Source organism: Balearica regulorum, chromosome 3 (assembly GCF_011004875.1).
Source record: "Balearica regulorum gibbericeps isolate bBalReg1 chromosome 3, bBalReg1.pri, whole genome shotgun sequence".
In the NCBI taxonomy this organism is placed as follows: Eukaryota; Metazoa; Chordata; class Aves; order Gruiformes; family Gruidae; genus Balearica; species Balearica regulorum.
The window spans coordinates 75284913-75304769 of NC_046186.1; the positions used below are offsets into that span (position 1 = coordinate 75284913).

The 19857-nt window shown below is 39.7% G+C and overlaps 1 protein-coding gene across 21 annotated transcripts in view; it reads right to left on the minus strand.

Moving 5' to 3' along the window:
* AGPAT4 (1-acylglycerol-3-phosphate O-acyltransferase 4) overlaps positions 1–19857 on the minus strand; it is an 81987-nt gene that overhangs the window by 12281 nt on the left and 49849 nt on the right. For 15 of the 21 annotated variants that reach the window (XM_075748517.1, XM_075748512.1, XM_075748521.1 and 12 more), the window contains 5 exons: positions 16059–16220; positions 13720–13873; positions 8303–8377; positions 7018–7120; positions 4868–4943 (listed from right to left, as the gene is read on the minus strand). In XM_075748517.1, the coding sequence (XP_075604632.1) occupies positions 4868–4943; positions 7018–7120; positions 8303–8377; positions 13720–13873; positions 16059–16220 (570 nt within the window). The remainder of the gene's footprint in view (positions 1–4867; positions 4944–7017; positions 7121–8302; positions 8378–13719; positions 13874–16058; positions 16221–19857) is intronic. The other 6 variants (XM_075748522.1, XM_075748524.1, XM_075748531.1 and 3 more) reach the window with 1 other exon arrangement.

Consider the following 19857-nt stretch of genomic DNA (forward strand, 5'->3'; position numbering starts at 1 on the left):
ACAGACAGTGCCTGTAAGCCAGAGAAGTGTTTGGGCTACATGTTCAGCAGCAGATCCTCTGTTCCCTAATATTTTCTCCAACCACTGCTCTCAAACAGCATTCGCAGCAGTGTCAGAAAAGGTGAGCAGACACCATCTTGTCCCATACTCCAGAGAACATCACCCCCTCCTGTCTGCTTTGTCTCATTGATGCAATCTTGTTCATCTTGTTCCCATGAAGCTTAGAAGAAGGAAGTGTGGATGCTGAACCTCTCTACAAACAGTTGAGCATGCACACAGTTCAGAATCTCTCACTGGTTTTGACCAAAGAACTCTCCCTTTTACTACAATATGAGGAAGATAATAAGGTGAGGTTTGGGGTTTTTTTTGTTTGTGTTGTGTTTTTAAAGTACAGAAAACTTTGAATTCAGTACCTTCCTCTAGAGCCCATACAGGTGAAACACATTGCCTTTAGCAATGGGATCAACCCAAGGTACCAAAGTGGGTGGGGAAAAAAAAAAACCCCTTCATTCTGGTTCAAAAGCAAAAATTATTAATCTGTGTTATCACATAAAGCTGCTTAATTAATGAAGTCAGAATTAGACTCACACAAAAAGGAACCTCAAATTAGTCAGAATGAAGCGCTAATTTTTTTTTTCAAAGAAAGGCATGCTTCATGATGGTTTCCAAAAACTCTGGCAAAGCCAAGATTGTCCTAATCAACCCCAAGAAGATTATTTCTACTATGGTGTGATTTTACATTTACTTACATTCCAGCTGACACAGACAATTCTTTAATTATTTAATGGCAACTTAAGCAATTACAGGCTGCTACCATTTTATCTGTTTCAAAGGGAACATTTAGCTTTTAAGAGATTACACAGTAATTAAAGCATTGCACTCTCTTTATTGAGATTAGAAAAATTATGACTGTTTTGCGCATGTGAGCTAAATTGTACTGGGATCACAATGGCCAATTAATTAGCTGTCTTCAACAAATTACACAGTGTATGAAGTTTTCTTTACAGTGCCTTGAGGATTTTGGTTTATGACTGGTTTAACATAGAGCTACTAATCATCAGCAAATTGAATTCTACTCTGTACAACTAGGTTTTTAAATACTAGCATTACCCAGAAAAGTTAAGAATTTCTGACTATTCTTGGTATCGCCATTAGGGGGCCTATTACTACAGACAGCAAGACAGACTCACTTAAAACAAGCACAGCAGTTTTCTCTTTGTTGGCTCTGCACAGCATTAGGGGCTGCAAAACCACTGACCACATCTCACCAAGAGGTTTGAGACAGATGGAAGAAATATAGAACAGGCAAAACAATGTCAATGCCATCACCTCCACTACATGTTTTACGCCGTTGTGGGGAACAGCTCTTCAGTTATGATTCCTTACCCTTAAAAATCTGTGGGTTGATCTATCTTCTAAGCTTTTGCAAGGGTGCCTCTGGTAGCCATCAACAGCTCAAGTGAGCATTTAAACCCATGATGTACCTCAAAATTTCCCTCAATTCCCTCAGACACATTAAGTTCCTTTCATTCCTCTGCATACAGAGCTTGTTTTCAGTTTGTAATCAATCCCACCCACCCAAGTATCATATTTGGACATAGAAACATGCTCCCTCTGATGCCCCCACCAAATCTGTGTTACTTCAGACAGTGGGGTAGGTAATGCGGTGGGGGGGAAATCAGGGAACATCCATCATCTTGTGAGAGGCTAACCAGATTCTTCCTCCCTGCTCCCACCAGGGAAGTCTGACTACAGAGGTATGCCACTGCTCTTTCATGAGGAAGCCCACAAAGAATGAGTATCCAAAAATACATCCTTTGTTCCCAAACCCTGCCATTCTGTACACTTCCCCTCTTCAGTTATGCTTGGCTAATTCCCTGGGGCATTTCAGCATATATTTTCATGCCCTGTTTTCCATGGTTTCCTTACAAGTGAGAAGAGTTAGAAGCTTGCTTTCTTTTTAATTGAAATTAAGATTCTCAAGCAGAGCTTCTATTTCAGGCACTGAGGCAGGAAGGAGGTGAAAAAAAGAAAACAAACATGCAAGGGCTAGCAAGGTTGTGACTATTATACAGCACCTCTTCAGACCAGGCACTAAGATGCTCAACCTGATCCTCCTTAAAGTCAAAGGAAGTCTTTCTAGCAATGGTAGGAAAAGGGAAGAGAGAGGAGGGAGGGAAGAGGGGGAAGAAAGGGAAAAGGCAATGTGCAAACCAAACTGCACTTCTGTAATACTGGTACAGCATTGGCCATCTGTGGAAGGACAAAATTCACCCCAGATGAGGAAGCAGCACATGGACATGGTGCTTACTGTAAACCTGGAAAAGGACAGAGAACAGTGTTTGGTTTAGAACAGCACAGTGCCACTGTTTATCTGGCAAGGCCCTGTTCATTGCATTTGCACCACTGGCTAAACCAGAAAATGAAGTGGTAAGTAGCAAGAACATAAACACCAGATTCCCAGAGAGCACTGTCTCAGACTGAGGTACATGTAACTGAGATCAGGCAATGAGGTAAAAAACAATGGAACAAGCTTTTCCCAAAGACTCTCACTCCTTTACTAATGACAAGAAAAAAGAAAAAAAAGAAAGAAAGAAAGAAAAAAGTCACGTTCCTTCATGTCCACTAACTGCTGTTTTCATTACTCATTTAAACAGCTTTGTGCTCCTGATCATCACAAGTGCATGGCACTCCAGCCTTGACCTCTACTTATGGCACACCTCACCTACTAAATCATGCTATTAGAACATAATTCAGCGCACAGTATGTAAGTCTTGAGAAGGTACTGCAAAATTATGAAAATCACTGAGAATAAGCAATGGCACATGCAATCATAATGCAAGATGAAATAGGGGGCTCTGTTTTTCAGTAGCGTGCATACCTTGTCTTACTTTGGAACAGAAAGTGGAGTGCTACAACCAAAATAGACAAAGCAGGGGATGAGCGCATATCTTGCAGTGAATTACTGCCCTTTGAACAGAGATTTGTTACATTTTATCATAAATATTTACTGACTCTGAAGACATTAACCTGAAATAGAATTATTTTTGGAAACAACACCTACGTGGCAATGCTGCTTGTTATCCAACCTAAGATCCAGTTATTTTTTTCAAGATGCGTGGCAGAAAGGTGAAACAGAATTGCATTGTTACCCTACGGGTGGGCTTTCATCATCTCAGAACTCTTGAAGAAGTTGTCCCTGCTCTGTATTCTCCCAGTCTGATTATACAGAGACATAGGCCTGTATAAACCAGGAATGACTGCAATGAAGTAAGTTTCAGTAATGTAAAATAGCTGATGGAAGAGGAACATGCCACCTTCAGAAAAAAAAAAACCCCAAACCAAAACCAAACCGCAATACTACCAAACCTAAAAAAAATAAACTAATAAAAAAGCAAGCCACACAACCAAAAGGGTTTTAATGGAAAGGAAAACTGAACACACATTCCTTCCTCCTATACTTAAATAGGAAATTGTGGATTTAACCAACCAGCAAACTAAGTTGTTATGAAGAAAGTAGGATAGGTGTATGCTCTGTTTGTACTACAAATAACTGAGCATTTGCCAAAGAGGGAATAACAGAAAAAACTTGAAGTGATTTACTGCAAACTATGTAATAAAGGATTTAGGAAAACAATCACCGCATCCTCATTTAATTTATGTTCCTGTCTCGCAAATGTCTAAGGATTTCTTAGGAACATGAAACAGGGTTACAGATAAAGTCACAATAGTAGAAAATGGACTGTTGTAATGTTCAGCAAAAGGACCGTTTGCATTTATATGCGTGTAGAGACAGCACGGGCCCATGGGTAACATAACGCCTTTCTGCAGAAAAGGGGGTCACATCTGAATTAGGTGTTAGTGACACAATTTACAAGAAGGGAGATCAGAGGCAAAGCTAATAGATCTACAACTGAGGTCTCAACGCACATTTACTTTTCACATTCCTGTAAGCAAGCTGCTCATGAATTAAACCAGAAACAGTCATGGTTTGAAGCAGAGAAAGACTAGAACATAGTCACTGCAGAAATGCTAACGCGGTGTTCTGGGCAGACTACAAACGGCACAGCAGTATTTTGCTGCCCCACTGAGAGGAAAGCAGAGCGTAGCTATATTCTATCACTTCTAGATCCAAAGCGCTACTGTATTCCAGTCTGAATATATAACTTAGATCAATTTATTGAAGCAAACTGAGCTGCCAGGCCCTCATGCCTTGCATACCTATGACTCCCACCAATTGAAATGGGAGTGCTGCGTGTATTCAAAGAGTGCATCCCCCAACCTATGTTCATAAAACCAAAACCCACAAGAAACAGATTCTGAAAGTCTGAAGGGTGCGTATTAAAGTATTTGAGGGGAAAAAAATAAAAATCAGTGGGCATCTAAAAACACAGTCATAATTATTCTGACCCCATCCTACATAATTAGGAATCTTAAACGCACGCCTTTTATGCACACAACATGAAAGCAATTTATCAGCCTGTCCTATTAATGTTGGATCTTTGCCTTGGTAAAAAAGACAGGCTAAAACAAGGGACAAAGATTTTAATACACTAAAGTAAAACATACCTCATTTAGCCCACAAATTACTTCTTGATCAGGTGTGGAAGTACCATTAACAGGAAGGAGGTCCTTCTACCACCTAGGAGGTAGTTGTGGTTTTTGTATCCATATGCAACTCTCTAAACAAGAGTTTTAAAATTACTCTGTCAAGGCTTAAGTTTTCTTCTTCTTGTTCTTTAAGTACAAAATAAAGGCAATCATGACTGACAGCACAAGACCAGTTTGTGTCTGAAGAAACAGAGCACTTACCCTGAAAAAATAAACCAACCAATCCCAAGTCCCCTGTGCTAGACAGAAAACCAACCTTTTCTTGATACAGTTTGTGGAGCCAGTTAGAACATTCCTGTTCATCTTCTGGGACTTCCTCTAGTGGAATCCGCCTGCCAATGGTAAACAAGAGAAATTGAAGAATATTAACTACTTTGGCCCCCATGAACAGCACTTACATTATACAAACAGATTATCCATCTGACAGGAGACTCACTACATTTTCTACCTTTTTTTTAATTTGTGGTAAACAGCTCCCAGATCAGCAAAGTATAGTTTGCTTCTAGAGCCACCCTTCAGTTTTGTGATGTATCTGAAATTCAGAAATTTAGATTTCTGAAATAGTAATGCATTATGGTTTAGTTCATTAGAGCCACTTTCTAGATAAAAGTTTGCAACTTTCTGTTTTCAAACAAAGGTTTTGAACAAATTAATTTCTTACCCCACCTATGGAGTTCAAGGCTATATTTAATTAACTAGGCATTAGAGAGAAAAAAAAAACTATTCTCCTTTTGCGTAGGGTAAAGCACTCTAGTATTTCTCAGGTAAGATTTTCAATGGCTCCCATCACTGAAAAACCCTCTCTTGACAAAACAAAGTTTTTTCATCACATTACATGAATTTTGATCAGTAATCCTGTGACAGGAAAAAAAATTCCCCTTGTCATCTTCATTTAGGTATGCTAATCGCAATATTTAATAATTTTACATATTTCAATATAGCATATATTTCAATTAATACCCATTAAGAGCAAGAGCAAATTAACTTCCTTCATCACAGGAGAGAGCACTTTTCAGTCAGGACACTCCCGTTTGCAATTAATAAATTCAGAGGTGCAACACTACTGTTTTGTTCCTTTATTTGAGAAAGTCGTAAGGTGACAAACATTAGAAGTCAACATAATTTAAGCAGAGACAAACAAGGCCATCCAAATTTGTAAAACTTTTACTAAATGTAACACCTACAGCACTTCAATAAGCAAATATGGAGGATTTTGAAGAAGAATTGTGATGGTCCCCAATTAATTGCCCAAACAAGTTTTGCCATGAGATCTACCCTACCTGTAAGAGCTTTTCAGGAAGCTCAAAGGACAGAAGGGCAAATAGCTAGCCTGAGTCATGAAAAGCAGTTTCCATGCTCTGCCAGATTGACTTACACTGGAAAGGTGTAAAGGGAGACACAGCGAGATGCACACCGCTACGCTGTTGGAGGCATGGCCCACAAAGGTAGGGCCAGCTGCTCCCCCATGACCACTAGCCAGCCAGGCCATGTACACCAAAGTCCACTAAGCTGAGCTACCCATGATAGCCAAGTGGGAATGCAAACTCACATTGCATCCATGAGGAATCAAGAGAATGTTTCTTTTTACACTTGGCAAAAATAGTTCGGAAGAAAATATTTTTTTCAAACAGGCAGAAAAGGGGAGGTAAGAAGAAAAGGTTACCCTACTCCATGTCAGTACCCAAGATAAAGCAATTGAATCAGCCAAATATAACTATAATGGGGTTATGATGAACTCCTGATCACTTGTGGGATCACTTCTAGGCTCCTATGCTCCAACCCTAAACCATCACATACCCTGAGTGCTTGCAGTATGGGTGCTGCTGGTAGAACCTGGCCTGGGAATAAGGGCCTTATGGGGCACCATCGGGGTATTCATCACTTACAGAAATGTTAATGATACAGAATACAGGTAATTGTTTTTTTCATTAAACAACCCTCTTCTTAGTAGGGAGGGAGCAGCAGTCAAATACATCAACAACTACATCAAACAAGAGATGGAAACAGTTCTGAGGCTGGCCTCCACCTGAGTCGGAACTATTGTGCCAGAGACAGGTGTAAAGCCGCCCCATCTGAACGCGTAGTAGATACTTGGTATTCTGGTCAAGTGAGTGAAAAGGGGCCCCACTGTTGCTGCTGGGTGTTGCTGCTGAGCTGACAAACAGACATACAACTGAACAAAAAAATAACAAACAGAAAAACCTGTAGAGCTTCACAGAGTCCCCACACACTTATAGTCACAGAACTTTGCAAGAAACCCTTCCCATCTCATAGGAGTTTTTATCTGCAGTTCTGTGAAGATTTGCTGTCTGTTAACTACTGCAAAATACTTCCTTACTTGTGCAATTGTGACTGCAAGTACACACTTCTGTATGCCAAAAAGAAATTAAAATATGGATTACTTGCCTTACATACAAATCTGCATGGTATTTCTTTCCATTTAGAACTCCCAGCAATGTTGGATTCTCATTATTTCTAAAATTGAGGGTAGAATCATAGACTGCAGAAACTACAAGAAGCGAAACAGGTTATGTGATTACAGTAGTAATAGAATGGAAAGAAGTCATTCTCTCTCACACAAGGAGCATATCTAAATATGAAGTCATCAGCAATAGACCACAGTTCGAGCTGTCACCAAGGTAAAGATGACAATGGAATATTCAACACGCAAGTTTTAAGAAGCCAAATAACCAGCAACCCTTTCAGGAACTGCACCAGCAGAATGAAGGAGTTTGCTCTCCACCCTTGTCTCCATCAGGCGCAGAATGTTTGGCATAGGCAACACAGATACAGTTTCTGACAGTTAATATACCTACGACATCCTAGGAGTCAAATGGCTGAAAAACTACTAGCTCTCTCAACTCACTGTGAATGACACAACTCCCCCCCCCAAATCTGGGTAAATACGCAGGCAGATACACACTTTATAAACAATGAACAATATATACAGTTTGACTAACAATGGTGAAGTGTGTGTTTAGCAAGAGGGCTTAATGCAACTATGAATTGTTGGGGTTCAAAACAACCTCCCTTTCGTGTCCATTATTTGATAACTGAGGCACTTGCTATACGGCAAAGGCAGAGACAGACTAACAGACCACGTCCTGTGTGAGCTGGGCTGCTGCTATGAAGACCTGTGGCTGGGAGGAACCACAACCAAACTTTCAGCCTCAAGAAAACAGTGTTTCTGTTGTTCAGGACTGCACAGTAACAGTAGAAGTATTTGCGAAGGTCATTTGTAGTTAAACTAAGAATTAACAAGCAGTTTCTAAAGAAAAAGCGTTTGTTGTTTTAAACCACATAAAGTGTTTCAAAAGGGTTTCTTTGAACATATCCTCAAAGACACTATTTTCCTGATGTCACAAAATTACCAGAGAGCAATTAGTTTTCCCGACATTGAAACCAATTGTGCATCGTGGTACCAATTCTAAGATCAATGCTAGCAACAAAACTTTTTTTTTGACACAAAAGTGACTAACACACACTTCACGTGTAGCTGGCTGTATTTTAGCTTTTCTCCTCTAGAGTTTTGCAATAATGAACACTGAGATGAACCTTTACTGTGAGAGCTCTTGACCCATCTAAGAAATCCTTTTATTACATAGAACAGATTTGCTTTTAGTTTTGAAGCCTCTCTAGCTATGAGAAATAAATATGGCTTGGTCACAACATTCAGTCCCTAGGAACTCACCACAACGTTTGTTATTGGTAAACACAATCCATAGTGCAGAACAGAACAGCCTGGCTTCAGCGCTACAAGGAAATCCTGAAAACAGAGGCCAAAATCCTGTCACTGCATACAGACTGTATGGGTTATTAACAACTCTATTCTTTTCCTACTACAGTTGGGGTTTTAGCCCAAACTCAAAACTACATCACATAAGACAAAATCTACTTCAAGCACACTACTCTCCCTCTACAAAACAAGCAGGAAATTACTTTTTTTGAATAAATTATCTACCGCCATTTTTAAGCTTCTTAGTGTAGAAGGATTTTACTAATCTATTCTAATTTACTAATCCAATGTAATTGAAGGAAGACAAGAGCTCAATTTGGTTTATATGGGGTAAGCTTCTTAGTTTATTCTTTAATAGCATGAGATTATTCTAATGACCACAGAGAGACAATAAAGGAAAATATGATATACATAGTATTTGTTCTTTCATCTTTTAGAAGATGTCTACATTTTAGTTTTGATATGAATTGGATGCTTGTTCAGACACATTGGAAGGTGCTTCTCCTGTTCTGAAAAATCTTCTGCAGAGTTGGTCAGGAACATCTTTATACGCTGATGGTCATACTCAGACTTCTCTGTGATTCCAGGGAAAAAACATCCCATTCCAGTTCATAACTGGTCTGTAGTTTGATATTCAATTCAGTCCTTTTTAATATCACACTGAAATCTTTTGGTGCAAATCAATGTCAAATCCAAGACAATGACAGCATGTGCAAGAGTAAACAGAATTCTGTCATAATCAGATATAAAATAACTGAAGACTTAAGCTTTTCCATTTTCAAAGTGCAGGTAAAGAACAACAGTATAGGTGTCAAAGCAAAAGACTGCATGGAATTGAAATTTGCCACAAAGCTTCCACAGCCAAAGCAGCACTACACAGTGGGCGTGACACACTGGAATTGTTTTTCATTAAATGTGTATTTCGTAATTATATAATTAGAACTGGACATCTCATGACTTTCTCATCCAAAAGCTGAAGAGTCCAGAAATTTCATGTTCTAAAGCAAGTAAAATAACCAACTCCACAAAAAACATTGCAACTGTCTCACTCTCAGACTAATTTAGGCAGCGGTTGAGTTTTGCTTAAATTATGAAATAAAATATTTTCTCAAATAAATTATCTTAAAACATCTTTTTCATTAAAAAAACAAACACAATTCAATATTTGGAAGCCTTTTCAAAGGCTCAGAACAGTCCATAACTGAAAACAATTTTTTCCCAGCTGAATTGCTATTTTCTGACAAAAAAAAAAGGCTAGTTCTTCTGTTTGCTTTCTAACCTCTACCCAGCTTTTTTTATATCTTTAACTTTTGGTTCCTCATACACCATTCTGACAGAGACCTATGTACTTAAGAAATTAAGATTTAATTTCTTAATTTTGACCTAAGAAATCTTCAGATTACATATTTAGAGAGGATTTTTCTTACTTCAACTGTCCTCTTGAATTTCATGCAGCATTTTGTGGGCATGGTGGATTATGCCAGAATGATCACCTGACAAGTAAACCTACAGGCAATGAGTATGCCTACATACAGCTTCATACTAGCACACAATGATCTGAACACTGGGAAAGGGAGCAGAAGAGATGGTGGGATTCACTGTACAGCTGATACGACAGCCACCTCGACACAATCCTTTCATTTAACATCTGGTCATCTGGGTCAAAAATGGACAGTAGTTCCCAGCACACACAATTGGAGGAAGCGGTTCACAGCTTGGAGTTATCTACAATCCATCATGAGGCACATTTTTAAATACAAGTCTTAACTAAAAAACAGCTGAAAGAAACTGCCTGATATACAGCCAGGTAATAAAAGTAACAGTTAAATATATCTTTTGCAATATTTATGACATTTATTTTTACTGTAAGTAATGGATGAGTGTTTTAGAAACATCTGCATTTTCATTTGCTTCCATGAACAGTACAGGTAGCAAACTCTGCAACCTAACAGTAAGTTATTAATACAGCAAACAGCTTCTAGAAATGAAGTTCCTAAGGACTGCGTCTGTACTACCAAACTGGTAGAGTTGACCACCGATAAAAATAGCAGAACAAATTTGAAAAAATATTAAAAGCACTCCTTCAAGAATCAAACTGTGTGCAGCAATCTGAATTTGTGAAAGTAAGTCTCTGAAAAGAATTCCATTGTTACTTACAAAATAAATTAGTTAGGAGGGAAGGTTCTTTACTTGTTATTTTGCGTGAAAGACATTTTTATCCAAATATATCTGCTTATGCTGACAGACATGGCACCACTGGTATGGAGGCAGTTTCCCATGTATGCACATTAAATAAACTCCTTCTGAAGCTAAGATTTTCAAAAGAGATGGACTTGCCAGACTGATGTCACCAACGCCCATTTCCAACAGACAACTACTGCACCAGGTAGCATTGATACAATTTCAAAAAGGACCAACCTGTGACCACTGGTAGTGTGGGTGAATTACCTCTAGAGCCACAGAAACCAGCATCCATCCATCCTATAGTACAACAGTCTCAGGTTGAATCACAGCCTTGTCAGAAAGGAGGAACAAAGAATAGAGGAAAAGGAAACACTGGCCTCTGTCATACCCAGCTTGGAACTGGATCCAAACATTGGCTTGCCTTCACTGCTATGTCATCCTGCAGCTATCTCCTTAGCGAGGCACTCCAGCCAGGCCCACCACCCGTTGTGGAGGAGCACAAAGTGCATTAGCCTAAGTGGTAGGCCCCAAAATGGGCTCAGGCAGCTCAGCACCAGTCTCTCACTTTCAGAGACATGCAGGGATACCCTACTGCAGACTTGGCCACTGAAATGGATGTGAATCGCACCGCAAGAGAGACAGGTCAGCCTGCAAGAGTCATTCTTGTAGATCATTAGAGATGTCACTGAACTGAAGTTATGAACATCTGCATGTTGCCATTGCTCCTTCTGCAGACAGAGCAGCAATTCGGCAGTCACACTGATGCTGTTTGGAACAAGTAATCTGAGGCTGTAATAGAGGGATACAGTCACTCGCTGGGCCACATTATAAGGCAGGGCTTAACAGCGAGACTTGGGGGATTTACAGTGAACAAGTCAAATAGTACTGTTTACCAATGTAAATATTCAAAAGAAAAAAAAAGCCCAGATTACTACAGCATATAACCTCCACATCTATTGACACCTACAATAACATGTTACTGCTTATAACGGGGGCACCAAATGTCAGTGCAGGTTAACAAAGGTAAGTGGTCAAATCCTATCAGTATTCATGCAAGAAAGGAATAATTTCTGGATAAAATCTACATTTCTAGATTATGGACTGTCAAAACAGAATTCTGTCATGTTCTCTATTCAAAAAACATTTATGGACTTCCTTGTTACCTGTACATATTAATGTTACAAGCAGCTCTAAAGATTAAAATATTGTTTACAAAGGCCTTTCAAATGCTCTTCACATGTACCCCTTGTCTCTATAGGAGAGAAACATACAGTGACCCAGACGATAACTCTTATTATCTCCCTCCCGTTGCAAAAAGCAGCAAGGCAAGTAAAGCAACATACCCAGAAGAAATTCCAACACCAATCTAGTGTCACGAGCCATTTCCTTCTGGGGTTTGTTGGTTGGGTTTTTAAGGTATACAGTTTCAACAAAAACTATCTTTGAGGAGTTATAACTCTGTGTGCTTCTCCTTGAACCCCCACAGGGAAATATTACCTTCTTATTAGCCTTACCCTGTTTGATCTAACAAGTCACAGATTCTGGATTGAGCTAGCAACATACACTTCCCTAAGTATGTAAGTAATCTAGCAATCTCAGTCTTCTTTTTTCTGAAGATATATCAAATACCTAGGATACTAAGAAGTGTTACTGTAGTGTATCACATGAATGCCCAAACATTTTATAAATGCCACTTGGGTTCCCTAAAATTGTTTCCTTTTGAAACATTTTCCCACAAATCAGCTACTTGTCTGATTCCCACAAATCTTTGTGTACTTCCCACAAATCTACTATACAGAGTAGTGAAAAACAAAATCACCACCAAAATAACCTGTCCCTGATTCCCAGCTCACGGCACTGGAGGTCACAGTTTTGATTCAGCTCTTCAATGCCTCCAGTCTACCTTCCCCCACCCTCAGCAAAACAGTCGCCCTTATTCAAAACAGAAGGAAAGTTAAGGGAGTTGCTGGATGCAGCACGTAACTCTTCTTCACATAGGAGAAAAGAGCCAAGCTATGCTATCCATTTTGGGAGTGGGACGTTGTGGATGCCTGACAAGCTACAACAGTGATATCATCTACCTGACTTGCAAGAGGATATGTAGAAGAAACATGACAGATAACAAGACAGCTGACTGCAAAGCTTTTTTTACAGCAGCTATCCCAGATATGCCACATGAAAACATGTCTTCAAAGACAGAAGAAGTTTTGACATTAACTTCAGTCAAGCTAGAACATTTTCTTCTACACCGCTAACTGCTTTGTCTTTCTTACATATCAGCCTTCTAACAGAACACAATCTACCCGTCCACAAAGATACTGTAGCACTATAGCTACTTAGTGCTGTCTTCCTTTGCCCACGAAGTACACAGCAGAAAACCTTGATGGGTTGTATTAGGCAAAGAAAATTACTTCAAAGGCATGTATGCCATATTCTTACTGATGTCACTTTAAAAGTTGGCAAATGCAAATAACGTGAAATAACGGGGGGTGGGGTGGAGTTCAGAACAGCATTAACAAAGAAAAACTTACTAGTCCTCTACAATGTAGAAATAATTTGTAAGTTTCACCTACATGTATCTTCAGTGACAGTCCACTCCCCCAGCTCCACAAAGAAATTCTAAAAGTACATCTATACAGAAATTTTTAAATCAAAAAATATTCTGCTTTAAATGGTATTATTTTCCCAACCCACAGCAGGGGGGGTTGGAACTAGATGATCTTTAAGGTCCCTTCCAACCCAAACCATTCTATGATTCTATGATTTGAGGCAGATATTTACAACAAGAAAAAATTTAAGACACGCTGCCTCAGATTCACTAGTGATGTGTCTCCTTCATTTAGAATAGGATTGCTTAGTAAATACTAAGAATTATCCTTTGCCAATAGGTATGAAACATGCAACTTGAGATCCCCTGATGCAGACTCACGGTAACAGAAGTCAAAACAAACAAACAAAAAAAAAAACCAACAAAAAACCCCCCCAAACAAACAAAAAACCCAAGTTGCCCCAGGACTTTGTTAGTAAAACCTAATCTTTAATTTTCACAGGCTAGTGGAAAAAAAAGTCAGAAAGAATCCCAGGACTTTTCTGCTAGGAGACATGCTACAGGGAAAAGAAGTGCATGGCAAAGTGACAGTACTTAGATGAAATAACCATTTAACATTGATCTTTGTGACTTTCCTTACCTACATTTCTCAAACACTGCACAGTGACAGCAAATCCTTTCGTTCGTGGCAGTAGGTGATACTTGAGCTTGGGCAGGCCTTTGGCTTCGGCTACCTGCATGCTAATCTGGTGCTTCTGTTCTGTGAACCTTGTGCCCTCGCAATGAATCAGGAACTAAAACCAGGAGAGAACTATAGTTAGACAGCAGCTCAGGTCTTCAACATCTGTCTGACCAGAGGCCTCTCTAATTCCCACCAACACAGCCCAAATGAACACTGCTAGCAGGGACAGGTGTAGCCACATACACATTTAGGTAATTTAATTGTCACGAAGCTAAAAAAAAAAGCCAAGCCCTCTCAATTGCCCCCAGCCACCCAACTTGCCATGCTCAGGTTTTAACTCTTAGCCTTTAGGCTTTAACATCCGCTCTGCTACTTGCTATCAGAATTACTTGTTTTCTCTAAATGAGTCACTCTATCTCTAAAGAGATGTTGGAAAACACTCAAAACATACCTCCTGTTACAAATCTCTCACTGATGGTGAGCTGTTCGAGTGTCACGGTATCGAAAACTTGGTAAGTGTCTAAACCAAACACATTTCTAGGTAACGCTTCAGTGCCCAGCTTGCTTCCCCTCACTCCAACCCACTTGCTTTCACTATGGCATGAGGACCACTGACAACTGCAGACAGTAACTTTGATGCCAATGACTGAGCTGGTAACAGGTGTAAGGCAGTAGATGCAGGACAACTGAAAGCTTCATGCCCTTATGAACTATACAGTGGAAGCGCTCAGACATGAACGATTACAATTTTGCCACTGGCAGGCAGGGCAGAGCAGACAGATCTTTGCAGATTTACCACTTGCTCATCTGCTTTCTGCCAAGCCTGAATGCAAACTAACACATCAGATAACATCGCCAAATTGCACAAGTCAAGCCCTCATAACCCACAGCAAAAATTTAGCCAACAGAGACTGAAGAAAACTAGCCAAGCAGTCAGCTTCAGATCTAAGAGCACTTTTACTCATGTATCACATGCATAATGTTAAACAGCTAGATGAAACATACAGAAACTGATGAGAAAATCCTTCTAGCCCACATAGAACGAATGCTGTCTTTCTACCTTCCAAGGTGCTATTGTTGTGTCTTTTTACATTATGTCACCATACAAAGGCAAATTAGAACTCCACACTGCAATAACCCCAAGCTGGATATCAACAACTGTATCTCTCCTACTACAGGCATAGCTCCTTTTTAGTAATCCCTCTACGACAGTATATAAAGGATGGTGGCAGTTTGTGCTCACCAGTTAGTGCTGAACTGCCTAGGTGTACGTATACCTTTGAAGAGTCACAGAGCAAGGGCAAATCCCTGTGAGAGAGATTAGAACTAGAAATGAAGAATTGTCCCTTTGTTAAGACAGCCTCCTGCCTGGAAGTCATTTAATCATTATTCAAGCACAGAGCTTAGTTTTGATTGTTTAGCGCTCATTTAAATCAATGACAATTAAAAAAAAAAGTTTTGTTTCAGAGAATGAGAGATACAGCATGTATATCTTCTCTAGGAAACCAGTTCTTAAGCAATAGTTTCTGTAGGCCCCACTGAGGCTCCTTAAGGTACCATTTCCTTAACTGAATTCCTCTCTTGCCATCACCAGCTCATGAGAACTAGGATTTTTCTGATTACTGAGAAGAGGAAAAAATTCAAAGGCTTTTCATTTCAAAACTAAGAAATGCCAGGCAGGCTCAATAGTAAAAAATGATGGTGATGCAAAAAGTAACACTTTCCTGTTACTGAAAGGTGACACCAATCCTCTCCCTGTAACACAGCCGATGGCCCCAGGGGCCACTTCTCTGACCAGGTACTTATCTGTGGCTTCCATTTCTACTGGGCCATGTCTGACCTAGCAGCTTCACAGGAATGGCAGAATCACAGGAAAATGGGAGGAGAAAATACTACTATGAACCAGGCAATCTAAGGTGAGAGGGAAGCTTAGGTAAAGAATACAGCTAATGTGTTTCAATACAACATCATCATATGTATCTGTTACACCGCCATGAACCCCTCCATCTACCCCTCCAGCTCCTGCATGTAGAGGACCACAAAGTTTACTGAATGGATCACAGAGAAGGTATTTTTGCAATGACATCTGCAGGGCTCCATGCTACAGAGGAAGAAAACAGACAAGACAGACTATACAAGAAAGAATTCAATTCTCAGAGAATACTCTCCTAATACTGCGAGAAAGCTCGTGAATCAAAGTCCTCGAGAGGAACATGGCAACTATCATATATCGTCTATGCCCTTCATCCCTCCCAAGCACTACAGCACTTTGCACTCCATTGTTAGTCATCACTCACCCAAAAGTTTTCAGGGTAGTCCCGGAGATTCAGCAACTTCTGCATGACTGTTTTCCGATCTTCCTCCCACTTACGCTTGCAGAAGACTATCTCTAGGAAATACCACATCCAGCCAATGATAGGCATATAGGAGAGCTCCTTCTTTGCAAGCACTTTGGAACTCTGCAAGACAGAGTCAAAGCAAGTAAAACAGAGTTACACCACTTAAAGTTCTCTGTGGGTATGACACATGCACGGTCAGACACCAATATATTGATTCATATTAACCAGTTCCAGATTTGCTACCACTGCAAAAGCAAAATAAATATGACAGAACAGTCAAATCTAATCTCAGATATTTGCATGAAAGAAGACTTCCAGAATTAAAAATATATATATACACACACACATATGTGTGTGTGTCTGTGTTTGAGTATCCTACTCAAACCGTGAAACCCAAAACACTTCCTTCAAACACTGAGGAATCCATACAAAAGACCCAAACCACATAAAATGAAATTCTTAATTCAAGCAGATCCTGGGCAGTGGCAACTCAAGTTCCTTTAAGGCATCTTGCAGCTATACTTCTCCTCAAAGCTGGGACATCTCACCGTGACAAAAAAACCAACCTATTCTGAATGAGAAGTAGAGTCACAGAGCTGTTGCTACACAACAATATATTGATGCATACACGTGGTTTACCAATGGAAGAAACCTTAAACAACACTGGAAACAAGAACAGCAATAAAAATACTTCATTTGTGTTTAGGTTTGTTTATGGAAGGGCAGAGATACTTATACTAGTGAATTTCTCTTCAAAGCATGCTTCTGGAGTAAAAAAAGAAAAGTACTGTTCCTGTGTCACAGGTGTGACAGGCACTGAAGTGATTTGTCCAGACCCTCCAGGAGGAGTCTACGGTTTATCAAGCATTCACCAAGTTTAAAATCTCAAATCCTACTCCAGAACTTAACGCCGTGATCATCTCTGACATCCCTTTGGGCAGGAGAACGGATTCCACTTGCTCCTTTCCTGTCTTCCAAGCCAGCGCGCCCCGGTGAGCTGTCTTACATTTCACTTTCTTATTTAATGAATAAAATAGCACACGAGTGTGTGTGTGCACATGTGTGTATAGAAAATGTTGGTTCAGCATTTCCTGAAAACAGCAACATTTTCTTAGAGGACAGATGGAGCAATTACAGTCCAGTTTCTATCCATGATATTATTATAAGATATCCCATCAAAGTGCTCTGCAGATGGGTTCCAGGACATCACGTTTGACTAGTAGGAATTATTTACTGGTAGAAATTACCAGCAACAGAAATTATTTGCTTCTATTTCTTGATCACTGTTGTTCATTTGGTTACTAGGGGAAGAGACTTGACCTAATTCTTTATCTCAGCTAATTTCTCTCATCTGCTCTCCCTTCCTTGAGAAGGAAAATACCTTAAATAATTAAGCTATCTAAAAGCTCATAGGACTGGAAGGCAAGCACAGATCACATAGCTTCACTAGCTGCTGTTACACAGAAGCAGAGCAGAAGATGACATGAGACACTTCCGTTTCTAAGAATGCAGGAACCATCTCTGTCAAATGATTTAACACTGCGTAATAAAGTGCTCCTTCTTGATCATTTGAGAATTTCGGTGATGGGTCCCAATCTGGACTCCAAACCCAGCTCTCCCACAAGGAGCAGCCATAGGATTCAGCACACTTTTTGCCATTTCATTTTTTAAGCCATGTTGGACATCAGTCCCTACTGCATGCCAGCAGCAATGCTGAGCCCAGCCTCCTCTTCCAGCTCTCCAAACTAGCCATAAACAGGCTCTCCTCCCACCACTTTCCTTAGCTCTCAGATTTTTTTTCCACACTACTGTTTTTCCTTTTCTCAGTTACTCTTAATACAAGCAATTTTCTTATTTCCAACATAAATGTAAATAATTCTAGCATGTATCTTTAAAAGCCTCCAAAGAGCATTTCTTGTTGTAGGCCATACACAGTATAGCTTCCATTCAAAGCACGCAGATCACTTCATACGCTCTTTGTCTCTCCCGTACATGCCTGAGGAAGACAGCTGAGCCAAGGCTTTGCCTCAAGAAACCCCAAGAGATGCAAACTGTTTCTAGCTAAACAGGGAGGGCTAGAATCTTAGGGAACTACAGCCTGCCTCAGCCACAACCAGGGCAGCTGTCAGCTGCAGCCTAGCACAAACCACTGCACAATGAGGCAAACAGCAACAGTGTCACCCCAAAAAAACCAGAATAAAACCCATGCTCTTGAAGTTTATTTACAGTAAGTGTTCAGTATCATAAGACCTACCATAACTGTAAGTGTGCTCTGCATAGGATGTACAAGGCCTCCAGAGCAGAGAGTCAGAAAAGACAATCCAATAGTCCTTCCTCTCAGACTTTAAAACACAGGAATTCTAATCCAAAAATCAAGCTAAAGTAACTATTTCACCACAGCTATTTTCTCATGTTTTGTATATTTTAAAAAGCACATGAGTTAAACAAGGGGCAGGAGAGAAGTTCCCACCATTTTTTTTTTCCCCAGTGAAACAAAGAATGATGTTGTGAGCTAAGGTGTCATGGAGTGCAGGTATAACCACAAAAGCAGAATAGATGTTTGAATTCTTCCCCAGGGCACATTCTTATTTATTTTCTGTGTCAACACATTTTTAAAATTTAAAAGTGCTCTTTTAGACACGTGAATGTACGACTCCTTAGATGCACATAAAAAGAAACTAAATCACCTTACGCTATTTTGTACACCCCATCTATCCTAGGAGTAGAAGGAAGGCTAATGACACATAACTAATTAGAGAAAGAAAACTCATCAGTGCATTATACTGGCAAGACTGCTCTCGCAGGGGAGGAATACATGAGGCCTCCCCTCAGACGCTACCATCTCTCTTACAATAACCAGCACTACAATCTATTCTGTTTCAGTCATCTACCCATGCAGGCCGCCTGTGTAAATATCTGAGGGGAAAAATGCAGTTCTAGCTGACTTCGGCCACTAACTTTTCCTTCACCAAAGTGCCTTGGTAAATATGTGAGAGTCATTTCTAACCTTCAAATTCAGCTTCTTCAGAAGAATAAATGTCATTTTAAAGTGCTGATTTATTCCATGTAAGCTGCCTTCTTGAAGGCAGTCAAATATCTTCAGTACTCAGAACTGTGTAATTCCAACAGATGTTTAATGAAATTATCGCTGGATGGTGACAACTTGTCTACAGTAATAGCATTTTAATCCAGGTTAATTTCTTTTGGACAAATATTTTCAGATGGATATACCCACAAAGTCCTTGTTTTGTGAATGATTGCACTATCACACAAAAAAATTATTTTTACAAGCTTACTTTAGATGTGTTTGCACAGCTATGCTGTCACAGACAGAAAATCTTGATTTATATGTCCAGCCTCAGTTACAGCATGAAATCAACCTGCAAGCTGAGGATGTCTAACAAAATTTGTTCCACAGTTTCAAAACAAATTCATTGTAGCTGCAAATCATTAGCAGCAGCAATTTGCCTTCTAAGTTATTTGCTCTCCAGGCTACCTTCAGCATTGACATACTTTTGATGATTCCGTTTGCTCTATTTTTTAAATATAGCACTCCTTCATATTATACTCTCTGGGACATTAAGATGGAAAGATATATTTCTTTAGTCCCGCAAAGCTATGGTTCCAGAAATTTAGTTAGGCTCCTGATTTCATATTGAATAAATATGAAATATTTAATAGGCTTCATATTGAATAAAACTTTTCCATGCTGGAAAGGTAACACAGCAATATTTTAGAGGATCTATGCCCAAGTATA